Source organism: Ornithorhynchus anatinus, chromosome 21 (assembly GCF_004115215.2).
Source record: "Ornithorhynchus anatinus isolate Pmale09 chromosome 21, mOrnAna1.pri.v4, whole genome shotgun sequence".
Lineage (NCBI taxonomy): Eukaryota > Metazoa > Chordata > Mammalia > Monotremata > Ornithorhynchidae > Ornithorhynchus > Ornithorhynchus anatinus.
Window position 1 is genome coordinate 19055235 of NC_041748.1, and position 22436 is coordinate 19077670.

Consider the following 22436-nt stretch of genomic DNA (forward strand, 5'->3'; position numbering starts at 1 on the left):
TTTGTTAAAAGCTTACTATGTGCCAGGCACTGTACTATGCATTGGGGTAGATACAAGTTAATCGGGTTGGACACAATCCATGTCCCCCTTGGTGCTCACAGTGTTAATCCCATTTTACAGATGAGATAACAGAGGCCCAGAGAAATAAAGTCGCACAGCTGACGAGTGTCAGAGCCTAGTTTGGAACCCAGTCCTTCTGACTCCCAAGACCATGTTCTTTCCATTAGGCCCCAGTACCTTAGAAGAAGGATGAAGTGAAGTCTGCATTCTATCCATCATTCAATAGATCAATCAGTCATATTTATTGAGTACTTGCTGTGTGCAGAGCACTGTACTGAGCACCTGAGAGAGTACAATATAACAGAGGTGGTAGACACATTCCCTGCCCACAACAAGCTTAAGTGTAGAGGGGGAGACAGACATGACTATAAATAAATAAATTACAGATATGTACATAAGTGGAAAATGGGAGCAAATCCAACTGCAAGGGCAATGCAGAAGGGAGTGGGAGAAGAGAAATTGAGGGCTTAGTCAGGGAAGGCCTCTTGGAGGAGACATGCCTTCAATATGTCTTCCATTTTCCTTAGACTCCATGGCTTGTCCTGCCAGGTGTGGATGAATCCTGTTGGCTGAATCTTAGGCAAGAGTGTGTCTCCTTTGTTTTTGTAACTTGTTCCATTCTCCCGACTAGGTTTGAGGCTGGCAGAACAGTTGGGGCGCAGAGAGGATGAAGCCAAAATCCGCCACGGCCTTGGCCTCTCCCTCTGGGCCAGCGGGAACCTGGAAGAGTCTCAGCACCAGGTGAGCCCGGGAATGGCCAGCGGAGGCCGGGAGTGGGTTCGGAACACGGGACGCCGGGGCCCTCCGGAGAACCACAGCTACTGTCTTCGGAACTGGGACGGCTTGAAACACCTCTTGCCCCTCGCTCGTGGCTTACTGCCGTGGGATGAGTGAGAAGCGGTACTGTGGGATCGGTTCTCGGAGGACTTTTTCTTTGCAGGGGAAAAGAGTAATATATTGCAGGATCCTGCCCGCTTCTGACAAACACTCTGAATTCCCTGGGCTAGGCCCCTATATTACTTTAATAATGGTAATAATTGTGGTTTTTGTTAAGCAGCGTGGCTCAGTGGAAAGAGCACGGGCTTTAGAGTCAGAGGTCCTGGGTTCAAATTCTGGCTTGGCCACTTGTCAGCTCTGTGACTTTGGGCAAGTCACTTCACTTCTCAGTGCCTCAGTTACCTCATCTGTAAAATGGAGATTAAGACTGTGAGCCCCACGTGGGACAACCTGATTCCCCTGTGTCTACCGCAGCGCTTAGAACAGTGCTCGGCACATAGTAAGCGCTTAACAAATACCAACATTATTATTATTATTGTAATAATAAATTGTTGTATTTATTAAGCACCTACCATGTGCCCAGCACTGTACTAAGCACTGGGGTGGATACAAGCAAATCGGGTTGGACACAGTCCCTTGCCCCACCTGGGACTCGCATCTTGCCGTTTCATTTTCACTGCGGAGAGAAGTGATCCAGGAGACATCTACCCCTTCAGGCAGTGGTGGGGTGAGGCAGGGCAGTGCAGAGGGAGGAACCCTCCTGGAAGTAGAGGGAAAACGGGCATACAAAGAGCACAGGCCTGGGAGTCAGAAGCACCTGGGTTCTTTTCCCGGCTCCGCCACTTGCCTTGGGTAAGTCACTTAACTTCTCTGGGCCTCAGTTACCTCATCTGGAAAATGAGGATTGAGACTGTGAGCCTTACATGGAACAGACACTGTGTCTGACCCGATTTGGTTGTATCCATCGTGGCGCTTAGTACAGTGCCTGGTACATAGTAAATGCTTAATAAATACAACAATTATTATCATTATTACTGTCAAAAATAAAATGGGATAAAGAACAGAGGGCCTCTCTGAACGTTTAAATAGCTTCGCATCCTCCCTGACCATTTCAGGGCAGTAACTTCTATGCACAACTTCTGATGTGTGAACAGTAATATATATTGGAGTCTCTCAGGCGTAGACCCTAGCATCCTCTCTATTTCCAGCTCTATAGAGCATCAGCCTTGTTTGAAACGATCCGACACGAAGTGCAGCTGAGCACGGACTACAAGCTGTCGCTGTTCGACCTTCAGACCTCTTCCTACCAAGCCCTCCAGAGGGTCCTCGTCAGCCTGGGTGAGTCGAGGATTGGCGTCGAGAGTCTTTGGTATCTGAAGGTTGGAAATGGCCAAGGGAGGACAAGATTCATAGTTTCTCTGACCAAAATTCTAGTACCAGCCTAGGAGCAGCATGGCGTAGTGGATAGAGCACTGGCCTGGGAGTCAGAAGATCATGGGTTCTAACTCTGGCTTCTCCACTTGTCTGCTGTGTGATCTTGGGCAAGTCACTTCCTGGGTCCAGTTACCTCATCTGTAAAATGGGGATTGAGACTGTGAGCTCCACAGGGGTCAGGAACTGTGTCCAACTCAATTTGCTTATATCCACCCCAGCGCTTAGTCTAGTGCTGGGCAAATAGTAAGTATTTAACAAATGCCATCATTATTCTTCCCTGACCCCCTTTTTTAGTGTCAGTTTCGGAGACACTGTCCTTCTTCTGTTTCTTCTCCTTTCTCTGACCAACTCTCTGCCTCTTTAGTTAGTGCCTCATTTGCTGACTAGGAGCCCTGTAAATGGGGCCATGGAAAGACCACCCCAACCCCTGAATCTTTAGCCCTGGGGCCGTGTGGCCTGCTGAGATTTTAGGACATTGTTGGGACTTCCCCCTCTAGACTGTAAACTCATTTTGGGCAGGGAGCGTGACTGCTAATTCTACTGTATTGTCCTCTCCCGAGCGCTTAGTACAGTGTTGTGCACATGGTTAGCATTCCATAATTACCATCGATTGATTGAACTGACTCTGCAGAAAGTGTAACCTTACAGAGGCTGAAGAGCCAACTGTGATCTCTTACCAGACTGTGCCTGTTCTTCCCAGGACATCACGACGAAGCCCTGGCCGTGGCCGAAAGGGGGAGGACAAGGGCATTTGCTGATCTGCTGGTGGAACGCCAGACAGGACCACAGGACTCCGATCCCTACTCCCCAGTGACTATTGACCAGATCCTGGAGATGGTCAATAGCCAGCGGGGGCTGGTGCTATATTATTCCTTGGCTGCGGGCTACCTGTACAGCTGGCTACTTGCTCCTGGGGCAGGTAAGTCCTCTTTTTTCATGGGGTGGAGGGTGGTGCAAATGAATTAGATAACTCTGGCCACCCTCAAGTATCCATGAGGGGATTATCTACTTTAGTAGGGAGTTTTTCCCACAATCAGTTTTTGAAATTCTACCACCCACAATCCTACCAAAGTCACCAAAAATAACTGTCTCAGGCTCAAGTGACTCATGACCTCCTACCTCTGTCCACCGGACACAGATGCAGCATGGCCTTTGGATAGAGCACGGACCTGGGAGTCAGAGGGACCTGGGTTCTTAATCCCAGCTCTGCCACTTGTCTGCTCTGTGACCTCGGGCAAGTCACTTCACTTCTCTGGCTCTCAGTTACCTCATCTAAAATGGGGATTAAGACTTTGAGCCCTATATGGGACAAGGCCTATATCCAACCTGATTAACTTGTATCCACCCGAGCACTTAGTACAGTGCCTGGCACGTAATAAGCGCTTAACAAATACCATTAAAAAAAAAAGAAAAAGAGAAATCCTAGGGCGCTCCCACCCACTTTAGGCAGCCTCCTTCGTTATGCATTATCCCATTTTGATTTATCCATACCTCTTCACCCCTCCACCAGCAGGGATAATTAAGCATGAATTCCCAAGGTACAATATTAATGGTTAGAAAGAAAGAGATGTAGTATTACCTTAAACCACAAGGGCCCTAGGTGCCCCTTGTAAGAGCCCCCCGCTACGGAAATGTGAATGCCATTGGCATTTCCTGATGGGATATTCCTCATTCCCCCTCCAATCCTCACCTCCTGCCTAGGGAATCATTTATCATGGCAGAACAAGACCAGAATATTCTTCTTTTGAAGAGCAACTGTATTTGCAGGTCATTGCTGCTCATTATCTAATAAAGTGTTGACAGCAAATCTTTCTGCCTACAGTTTAGTAATTGGGACTCTTCACCATGTCAGAGCTAAGGAGACAAAGAACATTAAATGCCCATACTTAAAATTCAGTTCTACCTTTTAAATTTCTCAGTGACCAATTCACATAACTAGGTATTATGTGGTTTTAGGAGTTATTTCAGGGGTTCTCAACCCTCGAGGACTAAATAACATTAAATATAAGGACTGCTGCATGATCCCTGAATGCAGAATAACTAATTAGCTGGTGGAGCCATATTTTTCGCATAATAAAATGTTGATGGTTTTTATCCCATTAGAGACCCAACAGATCGAATAAGAGTTTACAGACTAGAGAGAATTTTATGATTAGGAAGCGTAAAGAATGAGGGCTTTCTGTTCATATGTTTGCCATTCCCTGAAGGGGCTACTGCCACAGAAAATGTCTCTCGATTTCCTTGGATATTTATCGTTTTTGTGGCCTAATAAAAACGTGCTGCATGAAATGTCCCCACTAATTGACAGCTCCCAGAAGCTTCTGAGAGCCGAATTCTGTCCCCAATTAATCTTGACACCTAAAATTCATTGGCGGTAATAACAGTGATGATTGCAGTGGTATGTGAACGCCCACTGTATTTTTGGGAAAGAACAACAGAAGTTCAAGACCTGTTACCCACTGGGAAGTTACAGTGTAATGGGGGAAATAGATATAAAAATATTTCTCAGAAGTGGACTCAGAATTAGTAACTGGCTCACTATAGTGAATCTACGTGTGTACATGAGTGCTGAGGGTGAGGACCAATAAAATTCATAAACACTCGAGGTGAGTTTTGGATTGATAGGACTCAGGATGCTGGCAATCGCAAAGACTAGTTAGAGGAGGAGGGATTATTGGAGTCAGTTGAATTTATTGAGCGCTTACTGTGTTCAGAACACTGCACTAAGCACTTAGGAGAGTACACTATAACAATAAACAGACACATTCCCTTCCCACAGTGAGCTTACAGTCTAGAGTGACAGTCAGACACTAATATAAAAAAATTACAGATTTGTACATAAGTGCTATGGGACTGGAAGCAGGGGATGAATAAAGGGAGTAAGTTTGGGCCACGCAGAAGGGAGTGGGAGAAGAGGAAAAGAGAGCTTAGTCAAGGAAGGCCTTTTGGAGGAGATGTGCCTTCGATAGGCTTTAAAGGAGTAGAGAGTAATTGTCTGTCATCTGTGAAGATGGAGACTTCGAACAGTGGGAAGGGCTAAACTTTGGTTGATTTAGGAGGAGAATTACAGGCACATCTGTCTCCAAAAAATCCCTTCTCTAGTTTTAGGTTCTTTGTGCCTGCCTATTCCAGCAGGATCCCCTGTTGTCAGGTACAAATTCCAAAGAGCAGGGCCTGCAATCTATTATCCTGCCATTTCTTCACCTTCATGGATGGCTGTGAAAGTAGTTGTATGGGCATTAATTTTGGGTTGGTTTAGAATGAGTTTGTGCCAGTGCTTCATAGGAAGTGGGAGGGTTCCCTGAGGTGATAATGCTGTGAGCAATTTCTGTGATCGGTGACTAATCGTTGGGAAATTCAGGCCCAGTTTTTATGAAATTTGAATTATCGTGGAAGGTGCTTTGGCGACAAATCTATTTCATAATGGGTGTGAAGTGAATGACCTAGCAAGTGCCTTCTGAACTGTATATTGTACTCTGTACCGTACTCTCCCAATTGCTTAATACTGTGCTCTGCACACAGTAAACGGTCAGTAGATACAATTGACCAACTGATTGATTGAACAGTTAGTCAAAGCACAAACTCTACCCTGATTCATTGTTCTAAAGAACTAAATCAGGTTTGAAAATGTAAATGGGGAAGGAGCATTGGATTTCATGTTTTTCCGGGGTACTTTTGGAGTTCCCGTGCTGTAAGAGCTTTGTACCAGGTCTGTACGTTCCTCATCAGTCACCGTGAGGTTTTTCCTTCTCTGTGTGTCACGTTGGCATTTTATTTCTTCCTGTAGGAATCCTCAAGTTCCATGAATATTATTTGGGTGACAACATGGTGGAAAATGCCAGCGACTTCCATGAAACTAGTAGCGTGATCCTCCAAAATGGGACCAACACAGCGTTGGAGCAGTACATCAGCAGTGCGCGGGAGGCATTGGGGGTGGACTCTTATTATACAAGGTAGGTCAAGAGAGTCCGTTTCGAAAGATCAGTCAAGCAGTCAATTAATGGCATTCATGGAGCATGTACCATGTGCAGAGCACTTGGGCAAGTCACTTTACTTCTCTGTAACTCAGTTACCTCATATGTAAAATGAGGAATGAGACTGTGACAGGGACTATGTCCAACCCGATTTGCTCGTATCCACCCCAGCACTCAGTACAGTGCTTAGCACATAGTGAGCGCTTAACAAATACCGTAATTATTATTATTACAATTAGATTCTGAAATCCATTGACTGAATTTCCAGTATGACATAGAGGAGAAAATAATAATTGGGATTTTTTTTTTTTGAATGGTATTTGTTAAGCACTTACTGTGGACCAAGCCCTAGGGTAGATACAAGGTAATCAGATCGGGCACAGTCCCTGTCCCCAATAGGACTCACAAACACAGTCACGGGGGGTGAAACAGGTATTGAATCCCCAGTTTATAGATGAGGAAACTGAGGTACCGAAAAAGTCAGCAACTTGCCCAAGGTCACATTACAGGCAAATGGCGGAGTTGGGATTAGAACCCAGATCTCCTGACTCCTATGCACTTATATTGTACATTGTAATTTTCCCAACAGGGGATGGTCAGTAAAATGAGTGCAGTTCTGTAGGGTGTTGGCAAACTCCTGGCAAGGGAGACCTTAGTGGGTCTTACTTATTTAATGCAGTTATTTCCCTGTAGAGCATGAAGGGCCTCATTATGATTACACATTTTCTCTGAGTATGTGGGAGGTTTCACCATAAACAAAAATGTGACTCAGTTAATTAGAACAGAGATCTGTTTTCAGTCATAAGCTGATAAATAATGAGTAGATTCGTAGCTGAATACCAATTGGGAGGGCTAATTTAGTGTCCCGTGGTAAGGAACGTATGTCTGTATGGTGACCTCTATCAACTAAGGGGCCACCAAAGACCCTGAATAATGAAGAGAACCACTTTTCCATTTTTAATATTCCACCTCTTTTTTCAACAACCACATTTTCTCGCAACCACTTGACTAATTTGGCCGTATGAAAAATTGCTAGTAACTGTATGTCTATTAGGAAAATAGAGAAGGTGGTATCATTGTGTTGTATTTTAATCAACTTTTCTCAGTAGGGCTCCACCTCGGGTCTCTGTTCTGTGATTAGTATATGTTGAGAAGACCACTTTGTCAGATTATCGTTTACATTAACATGAAGTTCCCTGCTGACATCTGGTCTCTGGGAATGCCACATACAATGTGCTTATCTCTTGAATGATATTCTTTATAATCCTGAAATTTCATAAGATACCTACCTGACTTTTTAGAGAATGTTACCCTCAGATTTCTTTTGCTCCTGTTAGATTTTGGAGTCTGGGGCTTGAGAGGACAGAAAGTGTTTATCTACTAAAAAAAACATAAACCACACTCTAAACTTATCCAGACTACTGTAAGACATTTCGTGAAAATGTCTGCCATTAATGTACATTTTTTTAAAAATGTGGTATTTGTTATGTGCTTACTATGTGTCAAGCACTGCTCTAAGGTCTGTGGTAGATACAACTTAATCAGGCCAGACACAGCCCTTGTCCCACAGGGGGCTCACAGGCTAAGTGGAGGAAAAACAGGTATTGACTCCCCATTTTACATTGAGGAAACTGAGGCACTTGCCTGAGGTCACGCAGCAGGCAAGTGGTAAAACCGGAATTAGATCCCAGGTTGTCTGACTCCCAGCCACGTGCTCTATCCACTAGGCCATGCTGCTTCTCCATCCAAGGCCATCCCGAGTCCAGTTACCTCCCAGTTTCCCAAAGCGAGCCTAAAGAGCCCGGGGCCTCAAATGCAGCCTTTTTTCTAGCCCACCCCCAGCTCCCACCACTCCCGGGGACTCCTGTTACACTGAGAGACTGCGGTGATGGTTCACGGCAGTTCCCCTGGCTTCCCTTCCCTCCCGGTGCAGTTGGGATGGGAGAGAAAGCCACTATCAACTGCTGCTGCTGCCACTACCGTTCTCGCATACCCCAATCCATTCCAGCCAAAGCCTTTGTCATGGTGACAGAGTGTTTGGATGTAGGTTGACTCTCTGGGTGGTATTGCTTCTCATGAGTCAGGGAGATTACCGTTCATCCACAGGGCTGACCAGACGATCCCCCAAACGAAGCAGTCAGTCAGTCAGTAGATTGTATTTATTGAGCATTTTCCACTTGCAGAGCACTGGACTGAGCATTTGGGAGAGGACAGTACAACAATAAACAGACACATTCCTTGCCCAAAACGAGCTTCTAGCATAGAGCCGAGCTTCCAGTCCAGAGATCAGGCTGAGGTCCCCCATCTTGGGGTTTGTGGTGGGGGGCCACACAATGCGGTGGTGGAGGAGGGAGAAATGTGAAGAGCTCCTTCCTGCTGGAATCAGTCAACAAAAATCAGCATGGGCTAGTGGAAAGAGCACAGGTCTTGGAGTCAGAGGTCCTGGGTTCTAATCCTGGCTCCACCACTTGTCTGCAGGGTGGCCTGGGGCAAGTCACTTCTCTGGACCTCAGTCTCCTCATCTTTAAAATGGGGATTAAGACTGTGAACCCCATGTGGGATAGGGACTGCGTCCAATCTGATTATCTTGTATCTACTGCAGTGCTTAGTAGAGTGCCTGGTACGAAGTAAGCACTTAACAAATACCACAATTATTATTGTTGTTGTCAGTCAATCAGTCACACTGGTCAGTCTCTGGAAGTGCAACCTGTTTGAGCAAAGTCCTCTGAGGGAGCACAGTGGCTCCAAAACATGCAGGAAGAGTCACTTTTCCCCCAGAGAAACGCTCTTGTTCAAATGGAATGCCATATGATGTCATTTTATTATACTGCAGGCACACACAGCACAACATAAGGATGGAATGGGCAGGGATGGCCAGTTCTTCCTTGTCTCAGGCCAGCTAAATGTCAGGAGTTGGTCCCATTCATCAGAGAAAAGTTTACTCCCAGAGTGAAAATAATAATAGTACTAATTATTATATTTATAAGTGCTTACTCTGAACCAAGAACACGTTATAGCAGCCTGGGTGGGTTCAGAAGGAAGACACCTTGCTCCAGACCTCTGAATTAATCTTCACATCTCCGGATTGTCTAGGAAAGTTAACCAATTTAGTAGCTTCCCGAAGAAATCCATGAGGAGCATTAGTTTTGATGGCATTTTCGGTAGCTCTGTTTTGCCTCCCTGTGTGCTTTCGTTCCCCAGTAGAGAACTTGGGAAGGTCTCGTATATGATGCAGTCTCATCTTATAAGGATTCAGTTTCATTTTATGTAAGATTCAACCTCAATTTCATGAACGTTAAATCTGAACGGAAACCTTTAATGGTGCAAAATTATTTATCGTTGTGGGGAGACCGTCATGAAAACTTCTGGTTTCTAGCCCCACTCTCTTGTCTCATAGAAAGCAATACCCTGAACAACTAATATGAACATTTGATGTTCATACCAGGTTAGGTACTGGACTTTATTTCTCTAGTGGATGCATAATGAACTCTGCCTTCTAAAATTGAGTCTTGTTGCCAGGGGGATTCTCTTTCCACAGTGATCAGCAAGACTGTGCAGAGTTCACTGTTGTTTGGGAAAATTGTTTCTTCCTGCCCTCAGTTTTTTTTTTCCCCAGGAGTAAGAGAAATGCTACCTAAGAATTTGTAAATTTGGATGACAAAGCTTACCTCTTATTAAGCTTCTATTAAGCAATATAAGCCCTCACGCTCCCTGAAAATGAGAATCAAAGCAAAGCATAGACTGAAACCAGTACAAAGCAGCATGAATTTTCCAGAAGGGGAGGTGAAAGGGTGAGATTTGTCAAACTTGAACTCAATTATTTTCTTCACTATTCAGTCAGAGGGAATGTTTGACCCGCGAAGAAGTGCATTTATTCTTTCAGGTCACTTGAGTATGTTTTTAGCATAGTGCTTTTGTAACTGGTTACCTGCTGCTTCAAAGAGTTAATGGGCCCAAGTGCTTTATAAGTGGTCTGTGATTTCTCATTTCTGTTGATCTGTTCAAAGAAGAGCGTCCGTTGTTAAGCAGTTGGTTTTACACCCTCTCCTTCCTTACTTGAAATTATTTGTCATGCTCTCAGCAAACTACTTGTCTCTTTCCTCCTGCCTCCATTTTATATACTGGAGACTGAAATGAGTTGACAGCTTCTGTTTGTGCCTTGGGATTTCTCCGCCAGTCCCACCAGTCAGAGATAGGCTGCTCTTCCTGAAGTACCAACTTTGGTATGTTGTACTCTCTCAAGCACTTAGTACAGTGCCCTGCACAGAGTAAACATTCAATAAGTATGTTTGATTGGTTGAAAGTGTGTAGCCTGCTCTAAGCTACCAACTCTGTTGTATTGTTCTCTCCCAAATGCTTAGTACAGTGTTCTGCACATGGTAAATGCTCAGAAAATCCCATTGATTGATTGATATTGGAAAGAAAATGAGCTTGATATGATGGCAGTCCATCAGTAGTATTGAATGATTGTGTCTATATGATATTTTGAACTTTAATACTTTGATGAATTATATTCTGATATTCACCCCAGCCTATTTAAATAGTTTTGTCTTGCATTTTACTATTTCCCTTATCTATAATCTATTTTAATTTCTGTCTCCTGCTGTAGATTCTAGGCTCCTTGTGGGCAGGAGTTGCATCTACCAGCTCTGTTGTTTTAGACTTTCCCAATGCTTAGTACAGGGCTTAGTACACCCACGAAGCACCCAATAAATACTACTGATTGATTACATTAGGTAAATTACCTGAGGTGACAGAGAGGTGTAAGGGTGAGGTAGTGAAATGGCATAATGGATAGAGCAGGCCTGGGAGTCATATGGTCATGGGTTCTAATCCCGACTCTGCCACTTGTCTGCTGTGTGGCTTTGGGCAAGTCACTTCCCTTCTCTGGGCCTCAGTTGCCTCATCTGGAAAATGGGGATTAAGACAGTGATTGCCATGTGGGACAGGGACTGCGGCCAACTTGATTTGCTTGTATCCACCCCAGTGCTTTGTTCACTGCCTGACATACAGTAAGCACTTAACAAATACCATAATAACTGTTGTTATTATTAACCCATCCACTTATTGACATATCCAGTATTTCTGACCTCATTTTCAGCCCATAGCCTGAGGATTCTCCTATGTTCTACCCATAGCCTAGAATTTTTCTTGTACACTCCTTATACATTTTGCAGCAAGTAATCTTACTTGGCTCGGCGAGTAATCTACCCTTTGATCTTGTAATGGTGAGAAATCATTTCTGCCCTCAGTTTTCTCCAGCTGTATGCACCACCTCCCTTCACCGTACCCTCATGAATGGCTTTGCTGTAAGATATTTACTCGTATCCTTCTCTGGGACATGGCGCTTAATTCAGATCCTCTTCATTATGCCCAAGGATACCATCATGAATTGTCCTAGGAATGTCCTTTTTTATGTTGTAGGTTTGTTAGGTGGGTAAAAATTTCCTCTTGGCTAAAAATATCAGAATGCATTTATCCAAAGATGATGTCTCCCTCTGAAATTGCCTGTAATACAAGTAAAAGGAACTTTTGCTTTGTGGCCAAGAGGGCTGTCAGTAAATCAGTGTATCAGTCATTCATTGGTATGTATTTAGCATATACTGTGTACAGAGCACTGTACTAAGCACCTAGTAGAGTACAAAACAATAGAGTAGGTATACATGGTTCCTGCCTATAAGGAACTTACAGATTAGATGGGGAGACAGATATTAAATTACAGAGAGAGGAAATAGCAGTGTTTAAGGATATGAGCGTAAGTTCTGTGGGCCTGAGGGAGGGGTGAAAATCAAAGTGCTTAAGGGTTGAGACCAAAGGCACTGCAGAAGGGAGAGCTAATAGGGGAAGTGAGGACAACTTAGTCAGGGAAGAACTCTTGGAAAAGGTACCATTTTAGTAGGGCTTTGAAGAGAAACTACATGGTCTAGTCGTGAGCCCAGACGTGGGAGTTAGAAGGACGTGAGTTCTAGTCCTGGCTCTACCACTTGTCTGCCCTTAATCTCCATTTTACAGATGAGGTAACTGAGGCACAGAGAAGTTAAGTGACTTGCCCAGGATCACAGAGCAGACAAGTAGTGGAATGGAATTAGAACCCAGGTCCTTCTGGCTCTCAGGCCAATGATCCCTGCTTATGCTGAAATAGGGAAGACAGGCATTCAAATATTTACAAGCCGTGGAATCAATAAATAAATTGAATGTTCAATCGAATATACATATTTACACAAGCACCGAGGACAGCTATAAATAAATATAGTAGTACATAAAGGATCTTTCTTCTCCAATATAGTATAGTAGTGTGGGGTCATCTTTCTATGCCTTTTTAAAATGAGCTTTAAAAAAGAACTCTAGGCCAGAAAAAAAGAACTATTAAATTTATTGAACTAAAAGATGCACTTTGCCAGGAGAAGAAATTGTTCTAAAATCTCCCAGGGCTTCGAGTCTGATGCTTCTTTTTCTGGGTCAGTGGCCAAGGCTCTCAGAATTCTGCCTCAGGGAATCCAAGTGTTAATAGGGAGAAAAAAAGGGTGTTAATTGAGAAGTGTTATTGAGGAGGAGAGGGAGGAAAGCATAATGGTGTAGTGGTTAGAGCATGGACCCGGGAATCAGCAGGTCATGGGTTCTAATCCCAGCTCTGCCACTTTTCTGCTTTGTGACCTTGGGCAAGTCACTTTGCCTCTCTGGGCCTCAGTTCCTTCATCTGTACACTGGAGATTGAGACTGTAAGCCCCACGTGGGACAGGGACTGTGTCCAACCTGATTTGCTTATATCCACCCCAGCGCTTAGTACAGTGCATAATACATAGTAAGCACTTAACAGATACCACTATTATTATTAGTAGTAGTAGTAGCAATAATAATAATAAAAGCTTAAAAAAAAAGGATGCCCTTACATGCATCCAGGCTTCTGAAGGAAAATTTTAGGAAAACAATCTTTTTCCTTAATTTTCTCCTTGCATAGTCTGTAACTGTTTTACCTTTGGGTGAGTGTTGTTGCCTATGAATGAAATAATTTCAGATTTGTAGAGCTACTAGCAGATTCGCATGTGAGGGTGACTGATGGGAGGTCTCAAAGCAGTTGATTGTAAATTTATTGTGGGCAGGGAATACGTCTGTTGTATTCTCCCAAGCGCTTAGTATGGTGCTCTGCACATAGTAAGCGCTCAATACATGCAATTGACTGACTACATTTTTTTAGGGATTCAGCATTTGAGGCAAATTTATCCGCTGCCTAGAAATCACTTCATTCATTTTGTGATTAGTGAATCCCAGTAGCCGTCTTTAACTTAGCCGTCTTTAACTTATCATGTACCTTTTATGAAACTGTCCCTCTCATTCTCTTTGTTATTTCATTACTGAAAGTACAGCCTTTGGTCTCAGGGAAGACCGATTACTGATGTTTGAGACATTGGCAACCTAAAATTCAAGATATATTCTTTATTCACCTCTCCCTCAGCCCCATAACACTCATGTACATATCCCGTTATTTAATTTATTTATGTTAGTATCTGTCTCCCCCTCTAAACTGTAAACTCACTGTGAGCAGGGAATGTTTCCCAACTCTGTTATATTGTGCTCTCCCAAGCATTAAGTTAGTGCTCTGCACACAGTGAGCACTCAATAAATGATTGATTGATGCGGAAAATCTAGGACTTGAGCTCTCTCAGATAGAAATTTCACCTCCTGTTTGATCTCTTGGCAACTCCTACAGTATTCTTCTTCCAAGCACAGCCAAGTGCCACCTCTGAATGTGTGTACATTGTGGTTGTGATTGTGATTTGCAGACACACACACCCTCCACTGGTGAAATTCACTGCCTGTAGTGTCATCTTCGAATACAAAGGATGTGTGTGTGTAATGTACAACTGTTCTTCATTCTTCTTCATCAGTCATATTTATTGAGCACTGTGCTGTGGAAAGCACTGTACTAAACACATTAGAGAGTATCTTGTAACAAATTCGGTAGGCACGTTCCCTGCCCACAAGGAGCTTACAGTCTTAAGTTTAAAAAAGCATTAACCATGTCCGGATTAATTCGGCAAACATGAGAGTGGGTAAAGAGTCTTCTTTGAAGGTAAAAATGATAATAAAATGATAACTATGGTGTTCTTTAAGCTGTGACTAGGTGACAAGCACTATGCTTAAGCACAGGAGTAGTTACAAGATACAAGATAATCAAGGTGGTAACTGCAACTCTATCTTCCACTTAGAATTAAGAAGATGCCCAAATCCATTCCCCGCTTACTTGTGTCATGAAGCCCTTCATTTAGAATCAAGCTGAAGTCGTATTGTTTTTTCATGTAAACATCTATCAGGGATGCACTCAGCAACACAGGGTAGAGCATCTCTGTAATAGCAACAGCTTTTTTTCTGCTCCAGTCCATAAACCCAGAAACAAATATTTAACTGGCCAAGCATTGCCATACAGGCAAGTCATCTCCCGGAGGGGTTATACTGCAAAAACAGCATCTGGCAAATAAACAGCGTCGTCTTCTAGCCAATCACTTCACGTTCCACACCCTATAATATATTTACATCCAGCGTAACCATAGAAACCTTTTTGTGACTGAGCCGAGTATAGAGATTGCAGACCCCGTGTAAGCCAACAGAAGAGATGAATAAACGGCAGGGCACCCTGCCACCTTTCATTTAGTTCCATCCTAATCATTTAACAATTAAGACTACGGGGTATTTACTAGCATTTTCACATTTTGGGATGTATTTTCGAGTCAACCGAATGGAGTTGGAAAAACAGCACTCTAAATAGTTATCCCAATTCAACCCTTTGCCTCCCTGGCATAGGGGAGGAGGGGAGTAGTCTGGGAGGAGGGGAGGGGGCCCAGCTTCCCCCACCTCGCCCCTGATTCTCAGCATCCAACCGACCAGTGCTTCTCCTGCCCTGTGTGCCTCCCTGTGAGGTGCAGGGAAAGAGTCGAGGGTCCAACAGAATCACTAGTCCCTGATTCTTCTCCTTATGGTACTGTACTAATAATTATGGTGTTGGTTAAGTGCTTATTGGATGCCAAGCACTGTTCTAAACTCTGGAGTAGATAAAAGGAAATCAGGTCTTGCTTCCCATTTTGCAGATGAGGTAACTGAGGCACATAGATGTTAAGTGACTTGCCCATGGTCACACAGCAGGGAAGTAGCAGAGCCGAGACTAAGAACCCATGACCTTCTGAATCCCAGGCCTGTGCTCTATCCACTACACCATGCTGCTTCTCACATCATGCTACTTTTCCAAGCACCTAGTTCAGTGCTCTGCACACAGTAAGCACCCAGTAAAGACTATTGATAATAGGGCACTTTGACTAGACTTGTGCTCAGGGCCCAGGTGAAAGAAACAGGGACCGAGAGGCAGGAGACCTGGGTCCCATCCCAACTCTGCCACAGGTCTGCAGTGGGAGCTTGGGAAAATCACTTAAGCCTCTCAGGGCCTCAGTTTTGCCCTCTGTAAATTGGGGGTAAGATACCTGCTGTTTCTCCCGCCTAGACTGTACAACCGTCTTGGAATGGGGACTTGCCCAGTCCAATCATTTTGCATCAAGTCCAGGGTTTAGCACAGGGCTTGGCCCGAAATATGCACCTAATAAATACCATGGGAGAGAAGGGGGCAAAACATTCCTTTGCCCACCATCAAGTCTTTTAGGGATTCACGTCTCCGGGAGATCATCCCTGATTAATCACCCACCTTCCCACCCTTGATTCCCACAAACTGCCACTTCAGACACCTAAACACTTGGACTCTATCTTACCCCTCGTAGAACGCATTTACACGTCTTTATTTCATCCTCCTGTGAGTAGTTGATTTACCATCTCTCCCCTGTTAGATTGCAAGCTCCTTAAGGACATGGATCATGTCTACCTACTCTTTTGAACATTCCCAAACCCTTAGCACAGTGCTCGGCACCCAATATTGTTTTTTTTTTAAATGGTATTTGTTAAGTGCTTACTATGTGCTGGGCAGTGTTCTAAGCTCTGGGGAAGATAAAAGCTAATCAGGCACTATCCATGTACCACATGGGGCTCAAAGTCATAATCCCATTTTACAGATGAAGAAACCTAGACCCAGAGAAGTAAGGTGACTTGCCCAAAGTCACACAGCAGACAAGTGGCAGAGCCAGGATTAGACCCCAGGTCCTTCTGACTCCCAGACCTGGGCTGTATCCACTAGGCCGTGCTGCTTTGCTAATTGATTGATTGCTACTCAGGGCTGCTGAGCCCCATCTTGCAGAGTGGAAGTGAGGGCAGAGGGGTGAGTTCAGGGAAGAGACAGGGGACTCTCCAGGATCCCTCTGCCCTGACATTGCAGGCTCTTGTTGCGCACATATGAGTACGGCTTCAAGCGGCTGCCAATGTTTCTCTGGCAGCAGCCCAGCATGAGCTCAGCTGCAGCGGAGCCTGGGAGGGGGGTGAAGGAGATGGAGCCACAGCGCCGAGGGCTACGAGGGATCAGTGCCCTCCCCCACCCCCCATATTTATTGCTAGCATCTCTCCACCTTCCTTGCTGAAATCCATTCTTTGGGGATTCTTCATCAGTGCTCTCCCCCCCCCCCCCATTTATCGCTAGCATCTCTCCACCTTCCTTACTGAAATCCGTTCTTTGGGGATTCTTCATCACAAGGGATTCTAGGGGCGGGAGCGGGAACCAAGGTTGGCTTATTATTATTTTACGGCTCTGGGTCTATCTCCAAGATTATGCACCAACAATTTTGGGTAGTTGCTGCTGCTTGTAAAATGACTATATTTTATTTAGCATCTACTGTTCATAAATATTTCATACTTGAAGAGGGCTTTGCAATTATTTATTAATTACAAATCCCGCTGCAAGGGAGCTGGGAAATAAAATGTTCCATCTCCTTTCCAATTAATTTTGTAATTTTCCATTGGGTGAATATAGTGCTTTTCCATGCTTCTAACAGAGCAGGACATCACAGTGCCCCTAATTTTCATGGTCTCGGCTTGTTTATGGATAGTATTGACCAAGTCATCACAGTTGGGGCTCAGACTTGTCCGCTAACTTGTGCTCCCTCTGCTGGTTTTGATTGCAGTGAAATACAAAACATGTTTGAAGCATGTTTTGCATTAGGTCCCGTATAAACTCTATTCCCCTTTGGGTGGGAGTGGAACGGTGACAGCTGGATGAGGGATTTTATTATTATTGTTATTATTGTTTTCCTTATTATTGTACTTTCAATGGAGATATTTAAGATGCAGAGGATGTTCCCTACCAGCTAATAACCATCTTAGTCGCATTTTGGGCTTTCACTTCCCGACAATGGCTTTTGAAAGCTTCAGGCAGCCAAAGCCCCCTACCGGGTTAATGTGGCTGAAAAAGACAAGAATGGCATCAGCCAAAATCTTCACTGTACGACATGACGGCAGGCGCATCTGGAGCAGAGAAATAGAGGCCCAAGAAGTTTCAGAAAGTCCAATTAGAGAGAAACGGCAATTTGCTTGGCTACTTGGTGGACCGGCTTCTTGTGGAAGATGCAGAGGGGCCGACTTTTCTTTTTAAGCCCTGGGACAAATAAGGAGACCTCAGGCTGACCCAGGGTTATCGGAGGAGGCGGGAGAGAATTGATTTATTGAGCACTTACCGTGTGCAGAGCACTATACTAAGCAATAGGGAGAATACAACATAACAATAGTACAGACACATTCCCTGCCCACAATGAGCTTACAGTCTAGAGGGGAAGACAGACATTAATAGAAATAAATGAAGTTACAGATATGTACATAAGTACATATGTGAGGCTGTGGGGCTGGGAGAGGGGGATGAATTAAGGGAGCAAGTTAAGGCAGCACAGAAAGGAATGTAAGAAGAGGAAAGGACGGCTTAGTCAGGGAGGCCCTCATGGAGGAGATGTGCCTTCAATATGGCTCTAAAGATGGAGAGTCATTGTCAGGTATGAAGAGGGAGGGCGTTCCAGGCCAGAGGCAGGAAGTGGGCGAAAGGTCAACGACGAGATAGAAGTACAGTGACAAGGTTGGCATTAGAGGAGCGAAGTGTGTGGCCTGGTTTCTTGTAGGAGAGCAGTAAGGTGAGGTAGGAAGGGACAAGATGATTGAAGGAATTGGGGACCTTCCACCACCCTGGATCCTCCCATACATCCTCCATCATCTTCCATTCATCCCATCTCAGGCAAGCTCCCAGAGTGGCAGTCCCTGGATAGGTGGAACAGATATCTGCCTCTGGGATTGGGAATAGAAGGGATAGGGGGCTGAAGACACATGGTTCTTTGTGGACCTCCTATTTTCCTCAAATGTGTCTCTTATAGCATACTCTCCCAAGCTCTTAGTACAGTGCTCTGTATACACTAAGCACTCAGTAACTATGATTGAGTGATTGATTGAATGGCTTCAACTGCCCCAGGGCACTGGTACTAACCCAATCCCTGTGCAGTTCCTAGACTGGAAATTGTTCCAGTCTGAGCCACCTCGGGAGAGCCGCAGGGTAGGGGGGATTATGTCAAGCCCATCCTGAGCTCAGCCCCTATCCCTAGGACGGTTCCAATGGGACCCCTGCCATTCCAGAGTTTGGGCCTGAAGCTTTAAAACCCAGTAAGGATTCTAGAAACTCCTGCCCTTCTCCAGGGCCACAGCCACCAGTATAGGGCCGATCGACTCCGCCCAGGAAACCTATTCCCTAAATGATGTTGGAACTTTAAGATTGAGAAATGGGATCCGTATTCTGTCATTGTCCTCGGCTGCTTAATGGTCTTTTTTACTCAAGGAGCTTTAAAAGTGTTCTCGTAAAATCTTTAAAGGGGGTTTTTGGATTCTTTCAAAAGTCAACCAAAGCCTTTGGGCTGTGAACACTTTAAGAAACTAAATGATAGAAATCCATCAACTCTCTATCATTTTATTGTGCCCTGAAGATTGTCCCTTCACCCCAAACCGACTTTCTCTGTTTTATGATAAGGCCCTTTGGTGACAATATTCATATAGCATTTTTTTAACTGAGCACCATTTACCTAGATTTAGAGGATTCGAAATAAGCCACCAACCTCTGCTTCCTTCAATAATCGAATCTCAGTCGCATTCAAATGTGCATTTTCATTACAATATATTACAGTTTATTGTATTTATAATAACTCTGAGGGGTCCACTCTCACAGCATTACATGGAGTTTAGCTGCGTGACTCCATTAAAAGCAGACCCAGTGTGAGCTTTGCTATCATATTCTCATTATCCCAAACCCTTATCTCTCTCTTCATTTGTAAAAGGGTTGATTTAATTTAGTAACATAATATTAGTATTTCTCTCCAAAAAAAAAAGAAATATCCCTTATATGCTCTCCACATCCCTCCTTCCCCTTCACCTTCTAACTGTTGCCCCCATCCCGACTTGCCCACCTCCAGCTCCTGCCTCACAAGCCCAGCTCAGAACAATCTCCAACCTCCACAGAAAATCCACCAGACCTCAGCTCTCCCTATCTTCAGATCCCTTGTATAATGCCACTTCCTCCAGCAAAACTTCCCTGATTGATTCCCTGAGCCCCAAATCTCATCAACCCAGCAAAACCTCTTGCATTTAGATATATCTGTAATTTATTTTAATGTCAGCTCCCCCTCTAGACTCTAAGCTTCTTGAGGGAAGGGAACGTGTCTACCAGTTCAGTCTTAGTACAGTGCTCTTCACACAGTGAGCACTCAATAAATCCTCTTGATTAATTGGTTGCTCTCTACTCACGCTAAGTACTCTTCATTCATTCAGTCCTGTTTGTTGAGCACTTACTCTGTGTAAAGCACTCTATTAAGCGCGTGGGAGGGTCTTTTATATCTGTGCACTCCATTGTTCACTCAAGTATTTCTTCTGCTGTTTCATCTGCACATAATTGTCCGTGCTCAATGTGATCCTTGTCCTGCTTGGTGCTTCCACACTGATCACTTGTTTTGTATGCCTTTGTCTCCCATTGGAATGCTAGTTCTTTGTGAACGGGAAAGATGTCTCCTGAATCTCTCAAACACTTGATATAGTGCACTGCACTCTAATAAATACCATTTCTACTACAATGACAAACGTGCTTTTAGACCTTTTAGACCCATTGAGTCCGTCTCCCACGTATCCCTACTTGGTATGCAAATTGAATACGTGCCAATATCATTTTCCCTTCACTTTCTTTTACCTCGTCACCAGTTCCCCTGTCTTTTTGAGTAGATCCTTTAACTATGGCAAAAGCCACGTCTTCTCAGGACGGGGGAAGGAAACTGAACCATGCCGGTATTTATTTGAATCCATTTTCGGTCACAATGGTATTTTCGAAAAGAGCCTGTAATCAGTAGTACTGTGTTAACTAAATCATCTCTGTGAACTGGGAAACTTTCCAGCAGTAGATTTTTCCCAGTGAGAAAATGCTTCTCTGACCTGTAATACTCCTTAGTTCTCATTCTGTTCCCATGGCCGATCCCTTTTGATAAGTACTGGAGCCCAACGAATGACCAGTTGGCAGCATGTTTCAGTGGCCCGTTGATTTATGTTTGAGCACCCTAAAAGTGCTCAGATGGAAGTCCTCCTATCTGTAGGCACACACAGCTGTGTTGTGGAAACGATGCTAGTGGCAACCAGCCAATAGTCAGCATGATACCCAGAGGGAAAAAAGGTAACTCAGCAAACCCCACTGTGCTGGAGAGTGCCATTAATTAGCAGATTGGGGGCAGAAGCCACAGTCCCTCGGTCCTCCAGAAACAATGAACTCGTTTGCCTTCCAAAACCTGATAAAAATCCTTTCCTTAATAATCACCTATTTCCTCTCTGTTGCTAACCGGGAAAGGTTTCAAAAAGGAAGGGAAGGGAGGGTCTTTTTCTATCCAAATGAGATGGTGACTTATTTAAAGGAAATTATTTCTTTCTTCCTTATTTTTTGACAGATTTGGAAGTCAGAAAAGGATCCCTGTTTAAAATAACCATAGCCACAGACCCTTATTTATTCATTTAGTCAGTTTTATTTATTGAGTGCTTACTGTGTGCAAATCACTGTACTAAGCGCTTGGGAGAGTAAAGTACAACAACAAACAGACAAATTCCCTGCCCACAGCAAGGTCACAGTCTATGAAATGAACTGGTGTACTTTTTATCTGCCCTGACGCTTTGGATAGTGCTTGGCACATAGTAAGCGCTTAATAAATGCCATTATTGAAAACAATAGGCCCAGGATGACTCCTGTTGCTGGCTGCCTGGTATATATAGCCAATGCTCAATTTTTTATGCTAAGGAAAGATGGGAAGAACATGGATCAGTAAGATCCATTGACTATAGGAGGTAAAAGGAGATGGGTAATGGACCAAACTAGGTAGATTAATCTGAATATTAAAATTTCCTAGATAATAAACTCCATCAGGGCAGGGACTGCGTTCTTCACTTCTTTTAAATGCTTAGTTCAGTGCTCTGCACTCAGGAGGTGCTCAATAAAAAAGTCAATTGTCAGTAATGGGAAGACCTTATTGAGGAAGGAAGGAGAGTATCAATTATTCTAAGGACTGAGGGACTGTGTCTCCTCTTCACAGAAAATTCTTAGATAAATTTTATCATCAATAGAACTGTGTTTTTCAAGCTTCACCTCCCTTGAGCTGGAGTGGTGGGCTTGATAGGAGAGGATTGTGGCATTGGTGGTGGGAGAAAGTTCTGGATTCAAACAGGATAGCAAGTCTGTTTTCACCCAGATCCAGGCAGGATCTAGCAGGAAGGTAATCTCTCTATTTCAGTATTTCTTCATCCTCCATGTTTTTTCCCTAATGGCCTGGTCCAAAAATGGAGAGTTTATGGGAAAGAATGATTCCTGTGACTTGAGACTCCTGGTTAAAATGATGGAAAGTGTGTTTATGTGCTTTAAATTGTAAACTTCTTCCTGCTACCCAATCTGTTTTTTCATATTGTATTCCTTCTGCACTCCATCATCTTCCCACAACTTATCAGTCGATTGATCGATCAATCAGTGATACTTAGCACTTACTGTGGGCAGAGCACTGTACTAAGCATTTGGAAAAATATAATACAACAGAAAGATTTTACAGTGTAGTTGGGGAGATAGAAATTAAAATACATTACAGAAAGGGGAAATGAGTTCTGTGGGCCTGAGAGTAGGGTAGATATCAAGTACTTAGGGGATGCTGATCCAAGTGCATAGGTGACTCAGAGGGCACAACAGGGAGAGGAAATAAAGGCTTAGTCGGGGAAAGCCTTTTGAGGGAA

At 44.0% G+C, this 22436-nt stretch overlaps 1 protein-coding gene and 1 long non-coding RNA gene across 4 annotated transcripts in view; one reads left to right on the forward strand and one right to left on the reverse strand.

Annotated features, from left to right (window-relative positions):
- The window catches only part of TTC28 (tetratricopeptide repeat domain 28), a 441985-nt gene that overhangs the window by 365403 nt on the left and 54146 nt on the right, over window positions 1-22436 (forward strand). For all 3 annotated transcript variants that reach the window (XM_029049080.1, XM_029049081.1, XM_029049084.2), the window contains 4 exons: window positions 692-801; window positions 2046-2175; window positions 2972-3190; window positions 6059-6224. In XM_029049080.1, the coding sequence (XP_028904913.1) occupies window positions 692-801; window positions 2046-2175; window positions 2972-3190; window positions 6059-6224 (625 nt within the window). The remainder of the gene's footprint in view (window positions 1-691; window positions 802-2045; window positions 2176-2971; window positions 3191-6058; window positions 6225-22436) is intronic.
- LOC120639077 lies at window positions 12602-14716 on the reverse strand. Its single transcript, XR_005661257.1, has 2 exons — window positions 14488-14716; window positions 12602-12728 (listed from the first exon to the last, which is right to left on the reverse strand). It is a non-coding gene; the product is annotated as an uncharacterized LOC120639077 (long non-coding RNA).